The sequence below is a fragment of the Amphiprion ocellaris genome, chromosome 8 (genome assembly GCF_022539595.1).
Source record: "Amphiprion ocellaris isolate individual 3 ecotype Okinawa chromosome 8, ASM2253959v1, whole genome shotgun sequence".
Classification (NCBI taxonomy): Eukaryota; Metazoa; Chordata; class Actinopteri; family Pomacentridae; genus Amphiprion; species Amphiprion ocellaris.
In genome coordinates this window covers 27,485,983-27,511,823 of record NC_072773.1, presented here as the reverse complement: position 1 = coordinate 27,511,823, position 25,841 = coordinate 27,485,983, and the positions used below count along the sequence as shown (strand labels likewise).

Sequence of the window (25,841 nt, the reverse complement as noted above, 5' to 3'; positions counted from 1 at the left end):
CTACTGTTTCTAGGTTACTGGTTGCGGTTTACAGCTAAACTGATATTCTGATGTATTATAGTTGACTTTCTTGCAATATGTCACCAATTGCAGTAAAATTTTGTCTCATTCTTCCCACCCTGTCTGAAAGAATTAATTTTGTGGAGACGAGCAGAAGGACCATGATTTGGATTTGTGCTTGCCTTGGCCTTGTGCCCTGCCATCGCTTTAATGGGAGACATCTCAGTGGGCAGTTCTGTGCCATCATGCTGCTTTCTCCCCAGTGTGTTTCTGAGAGAGCTGTTTTCCCAGACAGGGTTTTACATTTCCTCTGGTCACACCCACAAAGCTATGCGAGTGTGCACATGTATGATACTCTATTCACATCGGTGTCTTGTTTGTGCAGCTACTTCTGTACAAACAACGCTGCAACGTAGCAGTGAGTGGCTGCTTTACCTCGGGAACATTTGAATCCTAATTTGGGTAAAATATGACTTTTGAGGTGAGGAGGCATGAAAGAAGGAAGGCGTTTATAAAGATCAGACAGATAATGTTTGATGCTATTCAGTTAGGTTCTTTGGAGGGACACAGAAAAAGTCTGAATGAGCCAGGCCTAATGTAGATTAGAATGTGTTTTTGACACCATTGTTTAGTCTTGGACTGGCTTAATGGGAGTAAATCTTTAACTTTGAGCAGGAAGACGCAGTGTTCAACATGCTAGATGGATTGGTTAAATGCGTAACGTCTGATTAAAGGATAACAGTTGATCTCTACATTTTACACTGCTAGTAGTACTAAATTCCAAATAGCTGTAGTTAAACTGCCTTTTTTAAGTCTTGTAAAGTTAGCGTATTTTACAAGTCTCTAGGCATAAAAATTTATAGCATTGTTGTTGGTAACCATAGATCTCACCACTGAGAAGGCTGCAGCCCAGATCCACTTGTTGTGTTAGTAGTTTTGTCAGTCTTTGTGCACTGCAGTGATGAGTGAAAATGTTTGAATTTATGTGGCAGTAAGTAGGGATGTGTCTGTGGAAAATACAGGTTAGTGCCAATGCTGACAATACTTCTGTTTGTTTATGCTTGGTGGACATGCAGTTGCTCTGCTGATGTCTCATTTGTGTTAATGCCTGGCACTATTCCTGGTCATAAAGGTTCAGTGTAGTATTACCCTCACCTCTCCTCCCAACCTAGTACGGATGCTTAATTGATCCATTCATCAGTTTAGCTCAGTCCAAATGAATGCTTCATAATTTATTATTATTATTATTACTGAATTGAAAACTGTATAAAATAACAAAAGTGAAAACAGAGAGTTGGATGTCCAACAGTTTAGTCTTTAAACCTCCTTTGGCTTTAACGCTTAAGATCAGGCATTTGACATTTTCATTGCGGTTACCATGGTACCCTGAGGACTTGTTCCCATCCAGAACTCACTCCATTTTATTGTCGCGGCAACCACAGAAACATGCCATCTTTGTTCCCATGATGATCTGGGTGACAATAAATCCCCAAGGATACAGTCTTTGCAATCATTTGGGATGTCTCCATGTCTGGAATATCTCTACGCTTAAAATCGGACCCCTCAGTAAAAGTCATTACAGCTAGTATAAATAATTCTAAACACTGCTGGATCTGTCCTGCTTTTCACCACTGACAGCATTTGCCTCATTATTTAAATAAACATGTCTAAGTTGTATTATCTGCTTCTGCCCAGACATTTTCTATTTGTGTAAATCTGTTTGTTGTGACAGTCTGTTATGTCCGTGTATTGTAAATGCTGGCACACAAGCCAAGGACATGTGATTCTAAATATGTAATTCACAAGGAATAAAGTTAAACATCAGCAGTTTACTGCATCTTGTGAGTAAGCCACAGCCATGAGCCTCCTCTTAAAGCTTTCCATTGACCTTATGATACCCCACGCTCTATCCTCCATGGTACACACTCAGACACACACATGCACCTCCACAGTACACTCCAAATATGGTTTACTAGAATACACAGGAACACTGAGCGTCACCCTGAAAAGGGCATGGATTACGTAACTGTTTTGATTGTGACACTATAACATCTAAAGCATTCTTTTCTGTAGTATTGCTGCATACTGGAGATACTAAGTTTTTGTTTTTGTCTGTTCATCCAACCTATGATTTGTGGATTTTTATAAGTCTGCAATTACCAATAGCTGAAAAACACAGATCACTTTGACTTAAATTATAAAAACATGCCATCGACAGTTGCACTGAGAACAAGTGGGTATAAACAAGCCAAGTTTATATGAATCATCTGTTCAAAGTGAATGGATTTGCAACATAGTTGTATGACAAAGAATAGAGCTTCTTTGTTTTATAGCTTTGTAAAGTCACTTTCCCACACAGGTATTGACATTTCAAAGATAAACTTTAAGAACTTGAATATGGGTATGTCATTCATTAAGCCACTCCTGTTTAGGGATAAAAGTCTTCATGTTTGGTGAAGGTGTTTCTATTGTAGACCTTCATTCTTGTTTGGACAGTTAGAGAAATTCTATTTCAGTCTGCATATATGATGAACTGGTACAATCCAGGCACATTGCTGCATGAATTCTGGACTTAACAAAAGTGATAACTCTCAGGCATGGATATATGCAAAGTGATGAACAGTTAATCCACTTCCCCTCAGCAGTTCTGGTTTAAGAAATTTTTATAGATGCATAATAATACCGATTCCTTACCGCATTTCCAGTCAGTTGTGAAAAGCAGAAATATGACTTTTCTGTAGAGTTAACCATCTTATTTTAAGTTCCTTTTCATTCACCACAGTGCTGCAGCACTACTTAATGTCTTGTGACACCTATTGTTTTGCATTTACCTCCATTTTCTGTGTGTTTTCCTTCATGACGTAACATGGTTCCCTCAGTTTTTAGATTGCATCTTTCACTCAAAACCACTGCTTCCCTCACTCTTAGTTTCTGTTCCTGTTATAGATAGTATAACTGCTGTCTGTTAGGCATGACGAGACAGTAGAAGTGAACTCTGCATACATAGAGCTCATACTTTTAGTCTTAAACTGTTGTCTGTAAGATGACCCCATCCAGCCTCTGGATATCTGACCACAGACAGATGGTGGAGCTGAGTATAGAAGAGGTAAAGGGGGTGGATGTGTACCAGTGCTTGGATGCAGAGCTGTGAGACATTTTAAAGCCGACTGAGGTTCCTGTGTTGAGGCACTAATCATTTATGTAACCTAATCACCCTGTGGAGAATCCCAGTCTTTGTTGACCTGGTCTGAGCGTCCCTTTGTTACCGAGACGGTTACCGTGGTTACTTTGGTCATGTGTTTGAGGGCAGCACAACTGTATGTAACTTGTGACGAGTCGGAGTACAGCAGTGATGTTGCCAGTGAGGCGTACTCCAAACACATACACACACAATGTTGATGATGGGTGGAGTGCTGCTGATGGTGGAGGATAATCATTGTGAGAACCACAATAAGCATTTACTGAAGGAAAGTACACTCTGTCAAACCTTTACCTTTGAGCAGGCACAAGAAACCAGTTTTTTCCCCCCATACACACATTATACAGTTCTGCACATCTACCATTATTTGCTTAAAATATACAGGATATTCTTTTAGAAGCATTTATTGATCACCCTCAAATAAGGATGTGTGTGTTAGCAGCAAAACAATAGACCCCTTGCAAACTGCCTCTCCTGAGTAGATAATTGTGTTTCATCAATCACCTTCATGTCCAGTGACAAGTTTTGTACTGTATTTACTAGTAGTGGGAAAAATCATTGATTGTCCTAGGACTCTTGATTACAATAACTTACGGTAAATGTTTTTCTCAAATAGGGTCAAATATGAGAATGTAAGACCATTTAATTGCCACAGTACTGAATTATCTATACACATGACTTTGTGTTCCATCAATTCGGTACTGGCATCATATTTTACTGTTGATTGTGACCTTTAGAATTGTACATATTTGGCTGCACATGGGGATATTTCCTGACTCAGTGATGCTGAAATACAGTAATACAATTTTTTACTTGAAATGGTTGAGGACCGTTGCGGCATCTCAGTAGACCTAAAAAATATGAATTCATCCTTCAGGGTAAAACATGGTATTCCCACCCAATGGTAAAAGACTGAAATATTTGTCTGACAGCTGATATGTGAGCTTTCACCTTAAATAACATGTTGCCGAATGACGTTTCACTGTGCAACAGCAAAAGTTTAACCTGGATCTACTTTTTCGCTGTATGTTTTGGCTTTAGTTGTGACTCAGCAGGTGAGATAATTTGATCTGCTGGTTTCGGCTTTGTAAACACAAGCGAACTGATGAGACACACCTGCCGGATTCTCTGGTGTCCAGAGTAGCACCTTAGATTGGCCATTTGATACTGGTGTCATGTTTTAAAGTTGATTGTGACCTTTGGAAAGATAGACAGCTGACTGCACATGGAAAGTTTCAGTGATGCTGGAATGAAGTAATATAGTTTTTTTTCCTGTAATTGTTTAGGATTGATTGCAGCGATGTATAACTTTTTCAATGTGGGCATCACGGTAGACCTGAAAAACATGAATCTATCCTGTGGAGTGGATATGACGAAGGTACCGTCTTACACATGCTTGATTTTCTGGTATCCAGAGCAGCCCTTTAGGTTGGCCATGGCAGCACATAAAAACAGTCAACATAGATAGAGCGTTTGTTGGAGCTTCATTAGAAGGCTCCTCTAATAAGACCTCAGGAGGCCAACTTAGTTGGTTAACAAAGCGTAGCTGTGGCCTCAGCTGATTCAGAGCCACTGCGCTGGGTGATAATAGCGCAAATTCAATGAGTGCTAATTACCAGCTGCTTCATTGTTTGCTTCGGTGTAGCCATGAACAAATGTGGTACAGCAACCAGATGAGATCTTCGGTTAGAGATAGTGTAAAATGGCAAAATGCAAGGAAACCTCAACTCTTACCGGGGAAGGCCTTCTTGCTGTCTCTAGTCTAACTCAGCTGCATGACACCAGCAAGTACTGCATATAATGATCTTACACCAGGCATCACCTTTATTTTTGCATTAAAAGCAAATTTAATTTCAACAGAGACCGGCTCCTCCTATAATATTTGTTTTTCTGTAGAGTATCAACACAATCTGTGTCATGACCTGGATTCATGTTGGCAGAAAGGGATTGGTTTGTAGATTAATTTGAAATTCATTCTTCAATTAACTGCCATTTTGGGTTGATTACATTACCCTCAGTGCATTAAAGCAAAAATAAAAAAAAACCCAAATCTTATCTTTCTCATGAAATATTAAATGCCTCGACTGTAACTAAGCCTGAACAACTCTTTAATGTTATTCAATACACACTAGTAGTTCACAGTTTAATACAAAGACAAATACACTAATTATCCCATGCTATACATGCTCCATGCTTTGCAATGAACAGTCCCTTTTAAGGTTTACATCTTAATTAGGCAGAATGAGATTTTAATTTAGCAACGATGTGATTAGCCACTCAGACCACGGTGTTATGCACAGTGCATGTATTTCGTAGCATACCAGAAGCACAGCTATAGCAGCTGTGCAAGTCCTTGCAGAGTGTTAAATTTGATAATCCATAGGGAAGGGCCTGTGTGGTTTCTCTGCGTCCTGCTCCACTGTGTGTAGCTACTGTGGCAGTGTGGTATACTAGCTGCCTGCTCTGTTCCATTTGTTCAGTCAACAGGAGTAACCTCCAGCTGTGAAGAGACCTCATCTTTCTGCTGGGGGAAATAAGAAAATAGAGCAAGCAAGAGAAAATAGGCAGCATGGTATGAGGGTGCGTGTGCGAGTGTGTGTCTGTACACATGTGTACCTCTCTGTGTATGTCCTCTCTGTACACTCTGTACACTGAGCCACTGCAATAACACAAGAATGTTCTGGACAGCTGCCAGACTTAAAAGCAAGCGGAAACGGGCAGAAGGGAGCAGCGTGGGCACTGCAGGAATGAACCAGTACTCGCCGCCTCGGTCTGACCAACATCACAACTGTCTTGCCCCACTGTAAGTCCTGTAGTTCGTGGGGAAAGCTTGTGCAACGTTTTTTACAATTAGGGAGATTAACCAGCTCCTACAAGACCATACATGTACAAACTGGGTAATAAACCCATCCATCCATCCATCCATCATCTATACACTGCTTAATCCTCACTAGGGTCGTGGGGGGGCTGGAGTCTATCCCAGCTGACTCAGGTAAAGGCAGGGGACACCCCAGACAGGTCGCCAGTCTGTCGCAGGGCTACATACAGAGACAAACAATCACTCTCACATTCACACCTACGGGCAATTTAGAATAATCAATTAACCTCAGCATATTTTTGGACTGTGGGAGGAAGCCGGAGTACCCGGAGAGAACCCACGCATGCACAGGGAGAACATGCAAACTTCATGCAGAAAGATCCCGGGAAAGCCGGGACGCGAACCAGGGATCTTCTCGCTGCAAGGCAAAAGTGCTAACCACTACACCACTGTGCAGCTCTGGCTAATAAACCCTTCCACTGAAATCAGATATTCTGGAAGGAAATGATGGGACCGGATAGCATAGGCTGGGTTGGCAGATGAAAAGAAAGACTGAAAAGCAAGACGAGAAGCGAAATTAATCTTGAGCTGATATAATGACCTGCAATGTAGTTGTATTTGGCAGGAACCGCTCAGAGGTAGTGCATGCCGCAGACCGTCTCCCCACACTGCACTAGTTAAAAAAAATGCAATCAAATGGGCATGGACACCAGCAGTGGGCTGACAGGGAAGCAGGAGCGACTTACTACAGCAGCCAAGAGCTACTGGAAAACCACCCAACATGCCAAGTTTTAAAACTGTCATCAGCATTCCACTGTACATCTGTGTCTGTCTGCTCTGCAAAATTTGAATGCTGAAGATTTTAATTTTTGTTTATACTACTTTGCTCCAATGGCTGGGGATTATGCAAAATTAAACCTAAAAGCTGTGACCATAACCAGGGTTGTGTGACTGAGACACGTTTTCTTATCAGCTGCTTATTTCCACATGCAGCAGATACTAAGCAACATTATCATTTATTTGGAATCACGTTTGTGTCCACTCAGCCGAAGAAGAACTAGTCATTGTCCTTTTAGCCCTGTTTTTGATCTCCACCAATGAGAGTGTATAGTTTGGTGTGGGGTGGGCACTGTACACTGGGTTTTCAGGGCATATTTCCTGGAAACAACCATCGTCATAAGAGCAGTGGCATTGAACCAAAATGGTAAAGTCGTAGGCCCATCAGATAAAAATGAATTTGCTATAAAGCTCTGTAAAGCCTGCAGATTCAAGTGATAAATCATTTAATACACTCGTATTGCTGCTTGTATCTTGAAAAATGACATTTTATTCAGCAGTTGCAAGAGTTCAGCAGTGTCACCTACTGTTGCCGATGGCGATGATATCACTTCAGTCACCTCATCGCCAAAATGATGATGTGGTTTTTCTAAGTGATTTGGTACACAGTATAACACTTTCTTTTTTTAAAACTTGGTGCAGAAAGAACATTGATTTCCCACAACTTCTCACTCTTAATCACGTCTTTCTTTTTCTCACGGTGCCTCCCCACGATCACGCACCACACAGCAATCACTCCTTTTTACGCTTCCCATCTATAGCCTTTTTTTTAAACCAAAGCTGGGACTGTTATAAACTAGCATTTACCGTTGCAGTGAATGAGTGGACATTACCCGAAATAACTGCTGTTTTTCTGCCTGTTTTCTCTTATCCTCCCAGAACACATGCAGCAGTAGAATAGAGAGAAAGATAAGAGGGAGTCAGAGTGTACTAGGAACTCACACACATACATATATACAGTCTGTCTCCCTCTCTTCATCCTTCACTTTCTTTTCCCTCAGATCTGTTTTCCAGTATTTGCTTGCAGCAGATTGAAAACAAGGGGTGCTGGCACCACTGCGTCGTTTATGTAATTCTGCTCATCGCGTCTGGTCCCTGTGTTTCTCTGCCATGTAGTGGCTCAGCAGACATAGTGACTCAGGGAAGGGTCACACACACACACACACACACACACACACACACACACACACACACACACACACACACACACACACACACACACACACACTTGGAACGGCAGAGCAGATGGAGGGGCAGAGTGGCTAGTGCAAGACCAATAATGAACTCAAACTAGACCTCATGTTGTCCCTGCTGGCATGTGTTAGTGTATACTGTATCGGAATGCGATGTTATTTGCAAGCGTTTTATCTCCTGCGATACGTTTTCCATTACGCATAGTTTCCAGTTACATCACAAGCGCAGTTCATCATGACATGTCTGCTAATTGTATCTTATCAGCTCCACTCCTGTACTTCCTCCTTTGATATTCAGGATTATCAGTGGAAAAAAAGTTCAACATTCTTTTCACTAACAGGTGCAACATTACGTCTAAAGGCCAAGAAAGTACTGTCGTTTTGTCAGTGTGGAAATTAATGAGTCCATTAGTGTCACTGATTAACCAGAGCAAACCACTTGAAAGCTCAGAGGTAAAGAACAGGTTGAGTTGAAAACAGTTGTGTATTGAAGCTCTCTTTCTTTCTTGAAACTGTAGCTGCTCTGCCCATAGCCAAGAATTATTAAGTAGAGTCAAGTATAAGTCTGCTTAGAATTACTGCTAATGTGTCATAGCAGTGACGGAGTTAAGAAATATTTTTAAGTGCTCACAAAGAACATACTTGACTCAGACTTTTTTCTGAGAATTAGCATCGTCATAGAGTCGAACTGATCAAACAAAGTATTTGTTTTCACTTCTGTTTTTAGATCTTCTTCTTTTTTTAATGTTAGATCTAATGTCTGTCAATATTCCAAGGAGCTCTTTTAACACGGAATTGAGAACAACATTGGGTACAGTGCTTCAGAATTGGAAATTGTTTTTTTCATTAACCAACACCTACACATGAAATAGTCCGTGCCAATCCTGCTACTACCCCACATCTGCCGTCTGCAGTGCTCTGTTTCGTTTTTAGTCAAAGTTCCTTTTTTTGTGATTCAGTTTAGTGCTATTATACAGTCGTAGTAAAAGGAACCCAGTGTTTAGGCCAGTGCTAATTTTAGGATCAGATTTTTTTTTAAAAATCTAAATGTGACTCAATTGCCACATGATTGTTGTTACCATGAAAGAAATTGTAGAATAAATTCTCTGTGATAATTACAAAACTAGTATCTTATCTAATATTTAAGCTTTTTAACACAGTTGTCTCAATATTAACAAAAGAACTTCTTGCAATCCGTTGAATTTCTTTTTTTTTTTTTTCTGTTCTATGTACAGAGAGAGAAAAAAATCTGACTCCTGCAGGCCCCTGCTGAGCTTTGACAGGGCAATGGTTGAAGTATGTGACCCTAGATTATGTAAGCACAGCGTCTGAAGTCTCACCCTTGCATGTGGATGAAATTTGATATAGTGGACAAAACATATCCAAGCAGTATGGTTGTGGTTTCTTGTGCAACTGTGTGCATTACTGTGTTTGTTTAGATCTTTTTAGTTTGTGGATGGACGCAACACAAAGCAGCTTACAGGGTGTACCAAATCTAGTTTAGGGAAGTGCGTGCATTTCTCAATGTTGGCACCCGTTTTTCTGTGTCGACATGTGGCGATTTCACCCTAAGTGCACTTACTTTCATCTATATTGCAAGTGGCAATTTTATCGCAAAATTATTATAAGGTTGACATGAAGTGCTTAGAGTGGAAGTTTTCTGTCACCTGGATGATTTTCTTCTTTCAGAAAAGATGATATGAATCAAAGAAACTAGGAGAGGTCATGAGCACCACTAAAGCCCCGATGTTTTCACTGAAGGTGATTTAAACAAAGAGAGTCTTTATCTTTTACTCAGTTATCCTTCATGGGCCGACATTTAGCACCAATACGGGGTGGAGAGAAATCAAAGAAGAGAAACGCTGGAGGGGAGGGATGGATAACAATGACTGAATGAATGAAATCGTCTGCACAAGAGGAAGTGGGAAGCAGCGAAGGGAGAATGGGAGTGCAAGTGGTTTCGATGCTCTCAGGATGTGGGCAGCCAGCCAGGAACTGTGATAAGTGCTGACGTCATTTCTGTTGCAGTAAACGAACAGCACTGGGCTTGTCTTAAAGACATCTGTTTTGAGAAACTTGTCCGAAAAAAGTAAATGACTAATTTTACTGTTGTGGACTTTCATTGTCTCTATCTCCTGTCAAGTCCATTTGAGAAATGGCGCTCATGGGAACATTTTTGAATTCCTGTGCACATGATGATGTTTCTGGTCAATGCAGTCCTGGTTGTGTGGGTGTGAGCTTGTGCATGTGCCTGTGTGTGCAGTGCAGCTGTGGGTTTGGAGGAAACCTCATGATCCACTTATGACTGAGTGTCATGTGACTATAACTAGCACTGGAGTAGTAATATTGTCCTCATTATCAGCTGCAACTGCTTGTGCTCATTTGTATGTTTCAAAAGACAGATTCAGCGAGCCAAATGACATTCTAATTCACACAGATGGTCTTTGTAATGCTGACGAAAATCCCAAACCTCTCTTGACCAGTTGTAGCACCCCCACCCATCCTCCCTGTTTTCCTGCCATCCTGTTGTGAACTAAGGAGTACATAGGTTTCAACAACCACAAGTGTTTCTTGAGTGTTTTAGTATAAGCATGAGCATGAGTTTCCCATTTGCAGTGTCAGTGCCACTAAACAGACAGAAAAGACAGACTTAAGAGACTAGGATTTGCGTTACTGTAACAAAACTAGAGCTGGCCCGAATAGCAGTTTCTGGGCTCCGGATATTCGGCCCGATTAATGATGAATATTTTGAGGTCCGAATATTCGGATCTCAAAATAAATATTCGGATATTACTGTCACGACGGCATATTCGGATTTTCAGGTCCAGCCCTAAACAAAAAAAATTTAAAAATCCACTGATACCACTCCTGCTTCTACTACCACTGCTAATCACAGACAGAATCTTTACATTTTTCTGTATTTTTTTAACGGTTAATCTTAATTATGATTAGTACTGAAGTGATTACAGATCAGAAAAAATATTTGATAGTTGTATAAAACAACTGACAAATTATTATACACACACATATATAAGAAACATTAGCTGACTTAAAGTTTAACAATGTATGCATTTGGTTGTTTTTTGCCATTATACAGTTGTGTACTATCGGTATTTTATAGGCGAAATGATTAATTAAAAGAACAACTGATTTCAATATACAATATTATAGATAGTTGTCATCCCGTTGCAGTACAACACATGCAGAGGAGAAGGTTGGGATTGGTCTTTATCTCTCTTGCCCAATGACTAAAACCAGAAAAAAAAACAATGAATTTGATTTCTATTAACATTTACACAGTTGCTCAACATTTACAAAGTCAGCCTGGTACGACACTAAGTGAGCTTTGTGTTATGTTGAACTTCCAGTGGTTGAATCATGGCCAGTCGCCACACCTTTTTTCACTTGAACTGATGTGCTTATTTTTGTGTACATGTGAGTGTCTGTGTTTGTGTAGCCAAAGGGGATGCAGCAACTTCATACTATTGCATATATGTGGGGTTTTTTTTCAAAGTGAGCACAAAATAGCCCCCTTGGGAAAGCTTTGCACATCGCTGCTTTCACAACCTGAATTTAGCCATAACAACCTGAATGCTAGTGTTAACAAAACTGCAGTGAAGATGGTATCTATTCAGGAAGTCAAACGTTTACAAATACCGGAGCTATGCAGACTTCCTGATATGGTGCACCGTTTCCAGTGACACAACATCAGAGGAATCTCCTTGCAGTAGTGGGGATTTCTACAAAACTGTACTATCTGTCAAAATGCACAGCCAAGACATTCCTCGGAGTGGGATGATGTTCTCCTCCCTGAGGTGTGGCTTAGCTTAGGAGTGTTTTTGCACAACTTGAGATTACTCAAATGATCTTATCCACAATGGAGATCTTTGTCGGCCTTTCTTGGTTTCTTCAGTAATAATCCACACTGTAGAGGATCCAGTGACAGTTAAATCACTCATACAAACTCTGTGTGTGAAGGGATGAGTGTGGTTTAGGCTGACTGATGGTGGCAGACTAACAGGATATAAGTTTAGTTTTCTAGCATCATTAGCTAGCATTCTGTAGTCATCTGCTACAGGAAACCACAGTGGAATAAAACCACAATCGACCCCATGTTTCTGCAGAAAATCACAAGAAAATACTTTTTGCAGTTGTATATTTACGCACTGATAAATGCAGAATGAAATTCACACAGCAGATGAGACAAAGTGTTTCCTTAGATGAGATTAAACTGTTCAGTTCTTTCTTTCAATTCTCAATGTTATGACAGGGTTAAGAAAACAGCCCTATATAATGTCCCCAGAGGGCAACACACAGCTTTGTCCATGGTGCATGTATGCGTTTGTGCTTTGTCGGAGAGGCGGCTGCATGTGAGTATTGATCGGCTGTAGTCTCTGGATTTCTCGGCATCACTTACACAGGGTCAAAAGAGGTAATAACATGCTAGTCCCATCAGTAGAAAACCAATAGTGGTTGAAAAAGGGAACACGCATATTTTGTCTTTAAAAGAAGTCGGCTTACATCACCAATCTTGAGCAATCCTACACGTCCTCAATAGATCAATGCACTCAAATTACAGTGGTTCCAGTTAATTGTGAGGGATTTAGTGTTAATGTGTAGAGTAATCGCCTGTTTACTTTCCAGTAAGGTATTGAAATGGACCTGCTAAGTGATGTGTAGGCAATTTAATGTGCTACATTACTGATAGTGTAATTAATTCAACTGACAAAACACACATTCAGCAGGGATCTGATGAATTTTGCACCCATAGTGATCTACTCTCTGAGTGTCTTTATAAATGTATGGGTCTGTGGGTGTCACTGATATGCAGTGGCATTAAAATGACCCTTTCTGAGTGTGACAGCTTTAAACCCTGAGAGCTATGAGTGTAAGTAAGGTGTGTGTGCACACAGAAACCATTTCTGTTGGAAGAAAAAACTGCCTTTCAGCTCTTATCAGGGAGCTAGCAGAACGGGACCGATCACCTCCCACTGCTGAGCTATCAATGTGGAGTTAATTGCCTTTCAGAGGAAAAGCAGGGGGGTTGTGCATTTGTGCGTGTGCGTTTCCTTTTTTCCGCTTGTTTGTTGGCTTTTTCTTTTTCGATTAACCTCTGTTTCATTAAAATATGGTGCAGGGGCTGTGCCTGGAATTGTCCCCGTAAGCCTGCAATCCATCATTCAGATTATTTACTTAAATGATAGGAACAAGCGGACTTGACAGAAAGTGATACAAACTACATTACACAGGAACAAAAGCACAGAGAGATGAAGAGGAAGATAGAGAGAAGGGCAGATAAGAAGAAAGAGGGAGCAGTGTGGAAAGAGAGACGAGGGTAGGTGGGCTGGGCTTGGCATGCGGACAGCATGTTCTGTGAGAGCTATAGAAGACAAGGTCGTTCAAGGTCTCCTGTCATGCTTGATGGGTGACAGTGGGTGCTTCTGATTGGATGGAGAGTAGGGGTTGGCTTATAGAGAGGCTCCGTCCAGTCTATCGGCCTACCATGTAGTTGTATATGAATGCAATTACACTTAAAAGTGTGCATGTAAATACATCCCTCTTAACTTTTATACCCAGTGCTAATGGCCTTCTGGTGTGTCCTACTGTGTTAGTAAGGTTTTGCCTAAGATCTTAAGATCAGTCCATATACAGTAAAAGCAATATGCTATCTTATTTGACAGAAATCGAGTGTTTTTCTGTTATCTCTGACAATTTTCCAAAATTCTAAGAAGATTTTACAGAACGGCTAGACTGCAATTCTGTTTTGCTTTGCTCCCCAGGTGTTTAGATGGTTTAGTGAAGTACTGCAGGGAAAGATACACTACATTTGTAGTTTGGATTTTTCCTGGTTGGGCAATACATCGCTAAAATATCTCTATACTTATATGCTTGGCAGGCATAAGGATGGGACATGTCAAAATATCTTGGTGCCTGCACTGAGTCACACTCCAGAAGCCTCTTAGCATTTTTCCATCATATGGCGCCTCAGGAGGACATCAGCGAGTGTGTGTATGCATTTGTGCATGCTTGTGTTTATGTGTGAGTCGATGCTCTTCTAAATGTGTTACAGTGCAAGTCGACTGGATCTGGTCTGTGTCCTTTTCCTCTTTCTGTTATGATTATCTTTTGTAGGCTTCCTCCATCTTCACAATAGTGTTTGCGTGTTGCAGAAGTAAAATGAGAACATTGATTTCAGTTACCGCTTAGCCACTAGTCTCTTGTCCTGCAAGCCTGGCAGTTTGTACAAAAGATGAATGTGATGGAAACTGTAATACAATTACTAATGACAAATCGCATCCCGTGGATTTCTAGCTCAGCAGTATTAGACGCGCACACACCATGTGCACAGACACACATCTCCAGAAGAGTGTGGATCATATTGGGGTTGCTTTAAGATAAATGCTGATTGGATTAATGGCCAGTGATTGTGCAGTTGGATGCAGATTCACTAAGGCAGATCCATCAGTGTGGCAGCACTGTGTTGGAGTGCTGCTCCAAATGAAGAATTCAGGAGTAGCAGTCGGTGATCCTGCAAGTTATTCAAGGAATTTAGTTTTTCCTCTGTTGTTTACTGGCATCAGAAATATGTGTGATTCACTTTTCTAGTAAATCAGTGACATAGGTTTTTACTGTGCATGCACATTCTCATGCAAGCCAGCACTGGAATGCAGGTGTGTGTGGCCTTTTGGGTGACTCACAGTTAGACCACAAACTCCCCCTTTTTGTTCCATTGCATTGCTCCTCTTTGGCAAATTAGCCTCTGTTGTGGTATTATTTAGGCCAACGTACACAGAGTGGAACTTTCACTAAGCTTCTCTAGTGAAGTTCCCAGTACTAACGGTTCTCTCAATCTACTGAACAGTTGTAAAAACAAAATGTCCTTCTCAAAATGTTAGAAGTTCATCACGTTGATGAGTTGCCGCTTGTTATCGTTTGAGATGCACATGTACAGCATGGCACATTCTTCCTGTATCACGGGTGGTTACTGTGCTGTTTTTTCACATACTGATACTAAAATACAATACTTCCTTGATCTGAGCTGTCAGTTACACCCTCCTTTCATGTTTTTTTTTCCCCCATGACAGACAAATGAGTCATGTTGTGTTTAATCCATTATCAACGGGACTGGAAATAGTACAACATAATAAGGCAAAACATTGCAATTATCACACACAGAAGGCAGTACCCAATCAAATTTTAAATTCATTGTCATTCATCCGTTGTTTTTTTTTTCTCTCTGTTACTATGTTTGAGTTCTCTTTCCTCCTCTGCTATCACCATAGATTAACATTCCACTAGTTGGCTTCCATGGACTGAAAGCCCCTTGATGTGTGGTTGGGAAATCCCTCATATTAAGTCACCAATGCAGATAATTAGTTTGTACCAGATCAGGTGGAAGAGTGTGGTTACACTACAGCAGACATGAACCTGCTTACTTAAACATGTGTAGTGTTATGCATTGTTTCTCGACAAGCGGGAGAAATAAAGGGAGGGATGTTGGTCTCGAGATAAGGAACTGTGAAGGATTTACGTTTGGGTTTGTTTATTTTGGCAGTAGCTGTTTGCACTCATGCACCATTACAGGCTGTTACCACTAAGAATGTATGGTGATAAGACGCCGTGTTCTTTGACCACATCGCAGTTCATTTCTTTAAATCAATTTCCTTGTGTCTGGGCATCATAATACAATTACTGAACCTTGTTTTGTTCTTTCCTCTGTCCCCAGTGAATGAGTATGTGTTCATGGTCCAAGCCAGAGGGATCCAGATCAGAGAGAACGTAAAGAACATTGGAGCTCAGGTTCTGGAGCAAGTAGTGAGAGGGGCCTACAGCATCAATGGCACAGGTAAAAACATGTGCAAGGATATGCCGGGGAGTTTGCAGGCATGAATACTGTTTCAAAACTTGTTAGCATTGTGTATAGTTTAGGTACCCCTTAATATATATAGACACAAAACAATAAAGCATGCAGCTAATCTCTACAGGTCGGGAATATTAGGAGACTATTAGGCTCCTGCTAATGGTCGTGTTGATATATAAACATGTTTGATTTCAGATTATTCCTATGACCTCAACTTCAATGAGAGTGATGCTCCGCCCACCACATACCTCCCTGAGGGCTTCACCTACCTCCCTTCACAGGTTTGCCCTGAGAGGCTGCCCTCCATGAGTAAGTGCACTGTTAAAGTTTTGATTTAAGACTCGGTTTATATTGGAGCTCATGATACGCAGCATGTTGAGCACCAAATAAGAAAATGTTTGTCATTTGAAAGTTTCACTATGCCTCTGTTCATATTTGTTGTAGTAATGAGTAGGGAAATGGTTCAGAGCACACATTTTATTTCAGCTTTGATAGATGATGCATACAAATATGCTGTAATAGCATAGCCCAGTAATCCCTGTCCTAGATTGCTCAACTGTCATAGACTTGGACATTTTCTTAATCATGCACTTCTTGATCTTTTTTCCTGTCTCTTTGTCTCCATCTATTTAACATGCACATTATGATTCTTTCTCACTGTCTTTGTCACTCTCTTCTGCCCCATATGATCCCTGACTCTTTTGCCTCTCCCTCTTTTTTTTCTTCCCCAAACACAGAGGGCAGGCTGGAGGTGAATATGAGTGAGGTATCTCTGGAGGAGGTGGAAAGGGTCTTGCTGAAAGGAGAGCCTAGCATGGCCCCAGGAGGCTACTGGAAGCCCAGCGACTGTTTACCTCGCTGGAAGGTAAATGCGGACGTGATATTGTTAAAGCTCAGCTCACTGGGCAGATTTACAGACTGGCCAGTGGAGAAACAAATGCATGACTCCTCCATACTGGGCACAAGAGGTTACTGTATCGCTGTAGTGTGGCTCTTATCCCAAATAGAGGGTTTTAGAACAGTGTGCACTCTCCGCTAGGATCCTAGCACCAAAGGGAAGAATAAGGGAAGGAATAATGTCCAGAGAGAATTTATGCAAGAGGGCTTTGGGGTTTCCCTTTAATTTGTCACTGATTTGCACATTGCTTGATGCTTATGCACACATCTGTGCAATTTACTGTGTTTTGTAGACATAAGTGGTCATTCACCCCAGGACATTTCTGTTAGCGGTATTTGGTTTGTGATGCCCAGCCTGCAAATATGTACAATTAGTTGTCAGATTTTATAGCTATACCTCACTAAAAATAATGTTGTCAAATACAATAGTCCTGCAAGATTTCTGATTTATAGGATTGAATTTGTTTAGTGCTTTAGAGGGATGTTGGTTGCAGATTCTGATGCTGCCTTCACTGCATCCCCAGGTGTTCTCACTGGTTTTGATCACACCATTTATATCTGTGAGACAAGGCTCAGCCTTTCATAAAATGCAATGCACAGTGCATGAGATACAGTGTTTTGGAATGAGGCGTCCCTTTACCGTCACACGAGAAAAGAACTTCTCATACACATGCTTCTGCGCTGTGCAAATCAGAATGATGTCTCAGTTGCTTCCAAAATTGCGAAAGCATATAAAAGTGTACAATAAACTGACATGGTATGAATTACCTCGTTCTTTGTGCTTTGCAGTACCGTGTCGTTTTTTTTGTCCAGTCCCCTCTACTATAAATCTTTTTTTGTTGCTCTCTATTTGTTGTCGTGCACAACAATCTTGCTGGCCATCTGTCTGTCTGTTTCTCACATTCTTTTAGCTCAAGGGACTGTGTATTTTCTGACAACCAGTTTTTTTTTCTGTCTCATTAGCCAGCAGTCTCTCTCTTAGACATTATCCATTTCCTTTGCCTTTTGTTCATTCCTGTGACACTGCCACAGTTTTTTATCGAGCTTCAAAAGAAACTTAAAAACGGGCGCTGTCATAGTTACTGCTCCATGGGGAAACATAAACACCTCTCACCAGCATTTAGAGACTCTGCTGCTTTGATTGATGCATGTCAGACCTCATTGTGGGAAGGAGATTTTAAAGACCTGCCACTCTTTTTTTTTTTCCTTTTGTCTTGAAGAAAATGAATAGATTTTGATGTTGTATTCACTCGCACCTTCCCATTTACCTACCCCTGAGAGCTCACAAGTCTCAGAAATATTCAGTACTTTATACAAATAGTACGATTTACTGCACACATCTAAGGGCTCTGTGGCTTTGTGTGTCCCTGCATACTTATGTATAAAGCATGCACTTCTGTATGTTTGCTTGTGCATTTTATCTCATCTCTGTTGTGTTCTCCATTTTGTGTCTCTAGGTGGCAATCCTTGTTCCATTCAGGAACCGACATGAGCATTTGCCCATCCTCCTGAGACACCTGGTGCCAGTGCTGCAGAAACAGAGACTCCAGTTTGCCTTTTATGTCATCGAGCAGGTAGGCGCACACATTTGCAGCGATTAACAGTGTGTGAATCCAAACACTGAGAAATTGGGTGCCCTTCTTTGGAGGATACACTATCACTGTTTTACAGTAGGTAATGGTTGAAATAGTTGAAACTACTGAAGTAAAATAACCCTAAAAAAATAACAACTGTTATAATATCAAAGTATCTTTTTTGTTTCTTTAGGTGGGGACAGAGCCATTTAACCGAGCCATGCTGTTCAATGTGGGCTACAAGGAGGCTATGAAGGACATGAACTGGGACTGTCTGGTTTTCCATGATGTCGACCACCTCATGGAGAACGACAGGAACTATTATGGCTGTACGGAAATGCCCCGACACTTTGCGGTCAAACTCGACAAGTACTCCTATATGTGAGTCTCCAAGTCTCCATGGGAATATACTGTGAATGTATTCTTACTTAAAATGAATCTAATATGTGTAATTGTCTCTCCCAGGCTTCCGTATAATGAGTTCTTCGGTGGTGTCAGTGGCCTGACGGTGAAGCAGTTCAAAAAGATTAATGGATTTCCTAATGCATTCTGGGGCTGGGGAGGAGAGGACGATGACCTCTGGAACAGGTGAGAGGAACACCTACAGAGAGAGCAGACACTGGGCTATCTGACAGCCCTGCAGCACGAGGCTGGCAGTGTTGTTTACTCTTTCAGGAGATGAGTTAGGCCGGTAGGCACATAGCAGGCTTTTGTATTGTTTTTCCTCCACTTGCCTTTGCCTCACAGCATTTCCCTCCACCTACGCAGCTCACCGGCAGCTGTACACACACACAGCCCTCAACATACACGGCCAGCTCCTACTGACTGGCGTGTATTTGTTTCCACCTGTAATCCGGAATCCCTTTTGCGTGCAGTTACTGTAAAATCTTTTTGTCTTGTATTTGTATGTCTATATTATGTTACTGATTGTTTTGTAATAGAATCGCCTATTTATCAGAGCAATAAATAGTATGCTTTCTATGAAAATTTGACAATGAGACTTAATGCCACAGTGCTTGTTCTGCTAAACTGTGTACTTCATGGATTAAAATCATTAAACGTGTTTGTGCAGGGTGCGGTTTGCCAATTACACAGTAAGTAGACCGCACGGAGAGCAGGGACGCTACATGTCAATTCCACATCACCATCGCGGAGAAGTGCAGTTCCTGGGAAGGTTAGTGTCTGTGTATGCGCAGCTCATTCACACCAAAAACACACACACGCACGCACGCACGCACGCACACACACACACAACACTCTTTGGTTAAAAGTGGGAGCTGATAATTGCAATGAGGCTTAGGCTCATGTGATATAAGCCAGTCACATGAAAAGCCAGAGCAGTGACTTTGAGAGAATTTCAACTCTTTTAAAGACTTTGCATGTGATGTGCTTGTATGCTTCAGGGCTAAATTCTTAAGTTACTTAAAAGAGCCACGGGAATAATGTTTCTTTCATTTGTTAATCAGAAACTGCATGGAGTGTATAATAAGTTAAAAAAAAAACACAAATAACTACTACAAATTGACATCTTAAAAAATCTCTTAGTAAATCTTCCATATAGTTTGTAATTGTAGCAGTAGTGATGAATCCTACTCGTGGAAAAAAAATCTGTATGTTTTTGTCTAAACTACAGATAAACAGTACAAATCAGTGCTGGACTGTACCAGCTTGCAGCACAATATCTTGTTTAGTAATGCTCACGTGCCGTTCATTCCCATTTATGTATTTGTAGTTTTCTCCTCGTCTGATTCACTGTGTATACTTTCAGGTATAGTCTACTACGCCACTCAAAGGAGAGACAGAAGGTGGATGGTCTTAACAACCTTAACTACTCCCCTCTAGTGTCCAGGAGGCTCCTCTACACCAACATCACAGTCAGCTTGAGCAGAAAACTTGCACCCATAGCTGACTACTGATGTAGGCAGACCTGGACTGCAAAACACCTGGGAATCAAAGTCCTCTGGGACATCAGCCATATCTCACCAGTTGCAGCACTGCTTTGGACTTTTTAGTTGAAGGATTTTTTGCTTTGTTTCTTTTGTTTGTATGCAAAAAAAAAGGAGACTCAAATAAGTATGTTTGATAAATCATATAAGAAAATAGGGATAATTGCTGCACTTGTTTGTGCCACAGTCCATCACTCCTCTCATCTGGGCTTATCTAGACTTCAGTCTCCACATGCCTTTTGCACCATTTTGGCCTTCAGCATCCATTCATTGATTCATTTTCTTCTTCTGTCCACAATTAGCTCCACCCTGCACTATTGTGCTTTATTCAAATAGGCTATGATACACATGGACATTGGAGTGCACGCACGCACCACACATGCACGCACATTAGAGTCGACTTACATGTGCTGACATGGTCCTGAGGCTTTGATTTTTACTTTTCTCTTGCACTTCTTATCTCATAAATGCAGTAAACCTGTGAAAACATTTGCATGCACACACACACACACACACACACCAACACACAGCAAATTAAAGTGGACTCTTGCAGCTGGTTCTGCACAAGGTATGCCAAATCTACAAGTGAAGAGAGCAAGAGATGATGATATGAAGAGTGAGTGTTTTCAGTCATAAATATCGTATGTGAAATAGTTTATTCTAAGTTCAGAGAATATTAATTCCTCAATCATCTCTTACTGACTATATTTTGTCCTTCGAATATACCATTTAAAGACTGTGATGTTTGTGTTTGCATAGTTGCATTGAATGTTCTGGCTGCCTGCAAGTGGCTGTATGTAGGAGTGCAATGCTCATCCTGTTAGCAATAAGCTGTAATATCAGACAGCAGAACTTAGCCCTGACTTCCTCACTATACAAATGCAATAGCACAGGTGCTAGCATACCCTTATTGGACTACAGAGAAGGAGTGACTGCGTATGCAAACTTCACATTCAACTCAACTTTGCCTAAGCAAACATGCCACCCCTTTTCCGAACTCGTGTATCCGTGTGCGTGTCTGTGTGTAAGTGAGGGAGAGCTATGCAAATGGCCTGTATGTATCTTGTCTTCAGTGTAAGGTTATCGAGGTGACCTCCAGGAGGTTTCGCCTCTGAAACGCTGGCAGACTGACCTTAGACCTCACTTTGAGTGCGGTGTGTAAATCCAGGCCAGAGAGAGAGAAACAGTTGCCATTTTATATTTAGATCCCGCATTTATTATTTTTATTTACTCACCTTCATCATAACAGAAGAGAGCTGGAGGTAGAGAATACTTGATTGCTGTCACTGTCACTGGTGTTTACAGAAGCTTTTGCTTTGTTGTTTTTCAGATTGTCTAGTGTTTGTAATACTATTAGCCAGCCCTCTTCTTTCCACCTCGGGTGCTGTGAAAATTGTATCTCCAACAACCGATCTATGGCTGCCTTTATTTTTTTAACTGACACTTCTTTATCTAGACTTGGATAAGGAAAAGCAGATCTGAATGCTTATCTAAGAACATCAGGTGATAACCACTGTTTAGCTTTGTTAACTTGTAGCCAGGCATTGGCTTGTGAATTTCTTTGCTTAAATCAGACTCCAGGGTGTTGATCTGAGTAGAGTTTGCGTTCAGTGGCATGCAGACTGACAGCCCTCTGGCAATACACAGCAGTGTAATGCTCCTCTCTGATTTGTGTGTTTGACAGTGTTGATTTTGAGTAAAATATCCCAATACTGTAAATGTAGTTCCTTTTTAAAATATCATACAGAGATACTCTCCTCACTGTCTGTCCTCTAGTCATGCAGCTACTTCATTTCACACAAATCGCCTTGTATGCGTCTCTTAAGATGTGTCTTTTGGGGAAGATGTGGCTGGGTGACAAACCGTTGTGTTCCCACGTTGAAATAGGAAGTACAGAGGCTGGACCTCGTTTTATTTATTTTATGGATTGTTTTCCTTAACTGTTCAGTTTTTATTTTTCTTGCGGTTGACGTGATGATCTAGTAGGCGACATACGGCAGACTGTGTTAGATGCACTGAAACATAGTTACATGTATTTGTGTGGGATTGTGAGGTTCAGGTCTGCGCAAATGAGGCAGTTTCATTTCATTCAGAGTTCCTGTTCAGAAATGAGTAGCTGGTTCTGATGAAATGGAACGGGACCAGTAGCCTGACGTTATTAATCTTGTGAACAGACGTGTTGGAGGAAGCCATTTTGTGTGACAACCACAGGAAGAGCAAGACACAGAATCAGAAAATGCTAGTGGTCACTGTCTTTCACTGATCACCTCCATTGTACTAATTGATAATCAATGGTGCTGACCTTCCAGAGCTCCCATTGAGGGACTCTCACTACGTGCTTACTGGAACCAATCCTAACATCATAGAGGCTGGTATCGACAAGCGAAAAGCATCCTTCAGTTTTTTATGGCTCTTTTATTTAATTCCATCTTGCATATAGGTGGAGTAGATATTCAGTGTGTTTACATTTGTACATGTGTAAGCCGGCTGCCTTTTCATCCTGCCGGGTTAAGCTAATCCATGTATTTAATGTTCTGGTTCATTGCCACATGCAGAAGCACGTGTTTACCTCCCAAGCCAATCACTCAGGAGGTGCCCAGTGGAATTCGTGGACAGCAACGGCATTTGTGTTATGTTTTCTTTTCCGCGTGTGTTTGAGTGAAATGGCTAAACCTTTCCGAGGGTTTAACTGTCCTCCATCTAGATTTTGAAAGTTTTCATTTAGTTTTTCAGCACTGATAAGGATATGATTTATAGTGACCTGGTTGTGAACAACTTGCAGGTTCTCTTTCTAGTTCTTGACACTTAAATGATACACTGTATATTCTTTTTTTTACGTACTTCATTGCTTTAAATTCAAAGATGGATGGACTTATAGTAAAAGCCAAATGGTTTTAGTGTGAGTGTTCAGGTGAAGATTTGGACTGTGAGGGACCCTTTCAGTAGAAAAACCCTCTGGATGATTTATATACTCTTAGAGTCGGTATTAGGCTCTATACTCCACAATGTAGAACGAGCAGTTTCATCAGTCGGCATCATATTTACGAAGATATTCTTTTTGTGACTACTAGACAGCTTCATCCACAAGATGACTCAGTAACAGGGTCAAAATTGGTCAGCTCTCTCTTTTGCTTTTATCTGAAATGGGAAATAGATTGAGTTCAGTTGGTGATAAGAGCATGCTGGATAGTCTTGTTCCTGTTTATATATAATGTACATGGTCTCAGTCCAGACACAGACCAAGACTGCTGCTCACTTAAGAGGCTTCATTGTACCATAATCTCACCTGTTCTGATTCATTCTATGCCAGTTTAAATGAAGGGACCATTCTTTGGGCATCTGACAAGACTGGCAGCCTTAACGCTTCTAATTTATTGCAGTGTTTCTTTCTTCTTCTTTTTTTTCACTCAAGTTTTTATTTTTTTTATAAGCAAAAATATTTAAATTGAAAAAAGTGCATATCAAGATAATGATCATTGTAAATATTGTTGTGTGTAGTGTTTTAGAAGTTCTATAAGGTCTTAAATCACTACAGATGCTAGCATAAAGAACAAGGCTTGGGGGGGGTTGGCTGGGGGGTTATCTGGTGCCATTTAAGTGCTAGTGAAGCTTACACAGTGACATCAATGTTTTTACATCACTGCTTCCCAGCACAGATGTTTTTTTTTTGTTAGTTTTTTTTGTTTGTTTTTAATGAAAAATATTCTTATCCCATAAAATTTAGATTCCTCTCACAATCTCAGAGGTGTTCCACATTCTACTTAACATGCTGTAGCAGGAGGAGAGAGACATCATGCAGACACGGGCATCAATCTTCAGACCAAGTTGTGTGTCCTTGTTTCTGCATGTGATGTCTCTTTGATAGTGGCAGCAGCTGGGGTAAGGTGTAAGTCACAGGAAAGCGCTGCGGGATAACAATGTGTCAGCCAATAACACCTTATGTTTTACAATGCAATGAAACACCGGCACCCGAACCAGCGACACAATCCACTCCAAAATCCGCAGAAATTATTTTTTTGTATGAAAGCTAACTATTTAAAAAAAAATGGAAAAAAAAAATTAAAGCATACAGATCGCTAAATTTAAGATATATCTTCTCTGATTGTAAGGAGAGAAATTCTCCTTGAATTGAAGCCATTTGAAGCCACTTGTCAAAACTTGATGTCAGCCTTATGTGGATCTGTTTGTGTATTGGCATATTATCTTTTGATTATTGAAATTTGTATGATGGAGATTTTCTTTTATACCATCATTGTTATTGTCAGAGTACACCAATAAAACGAAACTTGTAAAGATAAATGTCTGCCTGATTGTGTGTTTGTTCTGTGTCTACTTATACTTAGCTTCCTGGAACCATTGCCTCCTCACAGTGTGGTCAGTGACTATTTTAGATGTTATGAATGATGATCTGATTATACTGCATACTACCACTGAGTGTAAACATGCACACACAGCCATGCTTCCTGTTAAGAGACATTTAGTTTACGCTTCATTACTTGAACAAGACACAGAGCACAAACTGGCAACAGTTACGAGCTGCAAGTGATGGAGCTGAACAATGGGGAGTATTTTACTGTGGTTCAAACGACTGCTGTCACTTCCTGCAGCCTGCCTGGACAATAATAGGTGATGATAGAGAGAAAAAAAGGACTGTTTGAGACCTTTCTAAAAATACCCATGTGAGGACCCTTAATTGATTTTACTTATCTTGACTAAATGCTTGCATGTGCACACAGGAGCTCTGTGAGCAGGGATATAGGCAGCATCAAGCCACCTCTTAAACACTCTTCACTGAACAGAGGTTTGCTGTCTGTCCTTTTGGCTCAGAAACCAGGCCTGCATCTCTTGTGATGCACAGTTAGCAGCAAAATTCAAGCATCTCTATTCCAGATTTCCTCTTTATAATTGTCCCATTTTCCATTCTTGTCACGCTTAAGTGCTCTGCTGACAGTTTGTACTGTACACAGCTGGACCCTGAGACAAAGACGCCTCTTGTTCAGATACTCTAGGATGTCACCATGAGAAGAAAATAGAACACAGAATGAGATGCTTTGACGATGGGTCACTTAAGATTCATTGAATCAGAGCAGCTCCAGCCCTGTGGCATTTAGCACATTAGCTGCACATCTCCGCTGGTTAACAGAAGTGACAGCTGATAATTTAATTATGCTCGTGGAGAAGGAAATACTAAGTGGCAGGGATGAGATATCTGCATACATTCCCCAAAAATTTGAGTGCCATTTCCCCACACTGGCTTAAATCTAAGGAAGAGGTAGACACTACTTTAAATGATGTGCTGCGTATGAAATGTGCAAAAACATGTGTATCTGAGTGCTTTTCTCTTGTTGTGTAGCAGTAGTTGCAACGTGTGTGTGTAAGAAAGAGCAGTTTGGCAGCAGAACAGAAGCCCGGCTGGAGTAGCCACATCTTAACGGAGTCTGGGAAACACAAGGCTTTGGTATGCTAACACCAGTGCCACTTTTCTGTCAGACACACACAGAGGGCAGCTCTTAAGA

At 40.9% G+C, this 25,841-nt stretch overlaps 1 protein-coding gene across 1 annotated transcript in view; it reads left to right on the top strand.

Annotated features, from left to right (window-relative positions):
* b4galt5 (UDP-Gal:betaGlcNAc beta 1,4- galactosyltransferase, polypeptide 5) overlaps positions 1 to 24,624 on the top strand; it is a 29,258-nt gene extending 4,634 nt beyond the window's left edge. The window contains exons 2-9 of the mRNA XM_023278657.3: positions 15,774 to 15,893; positions 16,104 to 16,217; positions 16,646 to 16,773; positions 18,263 to 18,379; positions 18,573 to 18,760; positions 18,845 to 18,967; positions 19,452 to 19,553; positions 20,148 to 24,624. Coding sequence (XP_023134425.1) covers positions 15,774 to 15,893; positions 16,104 to 16,217; positions 16,646 to 16,773; positions 18,263 to 18,379; positions 18,573 to 18,760; positions 18,845 to 18,967; positions 19,452 to 19,553; positions 20,148 to 20,295 — 1,040 coding nt within the window. The 3' untranslated portion in view covers positions 20,296 to 24,624. The remainder of the gene's footprint in view (positions 1 to 15,773; positions 15,894 to 16,103; positions 16,218 to 16,645; positions 16,774 to 18,262; positions 18,380 to 18,572; positions 18,761 to 18,844; positions 18,968 to 19,451; positions 19,554 to 20,147) is intronic.
* Positions 24,625 to 25,841: the final 1,217 nt, after the last annotated feature.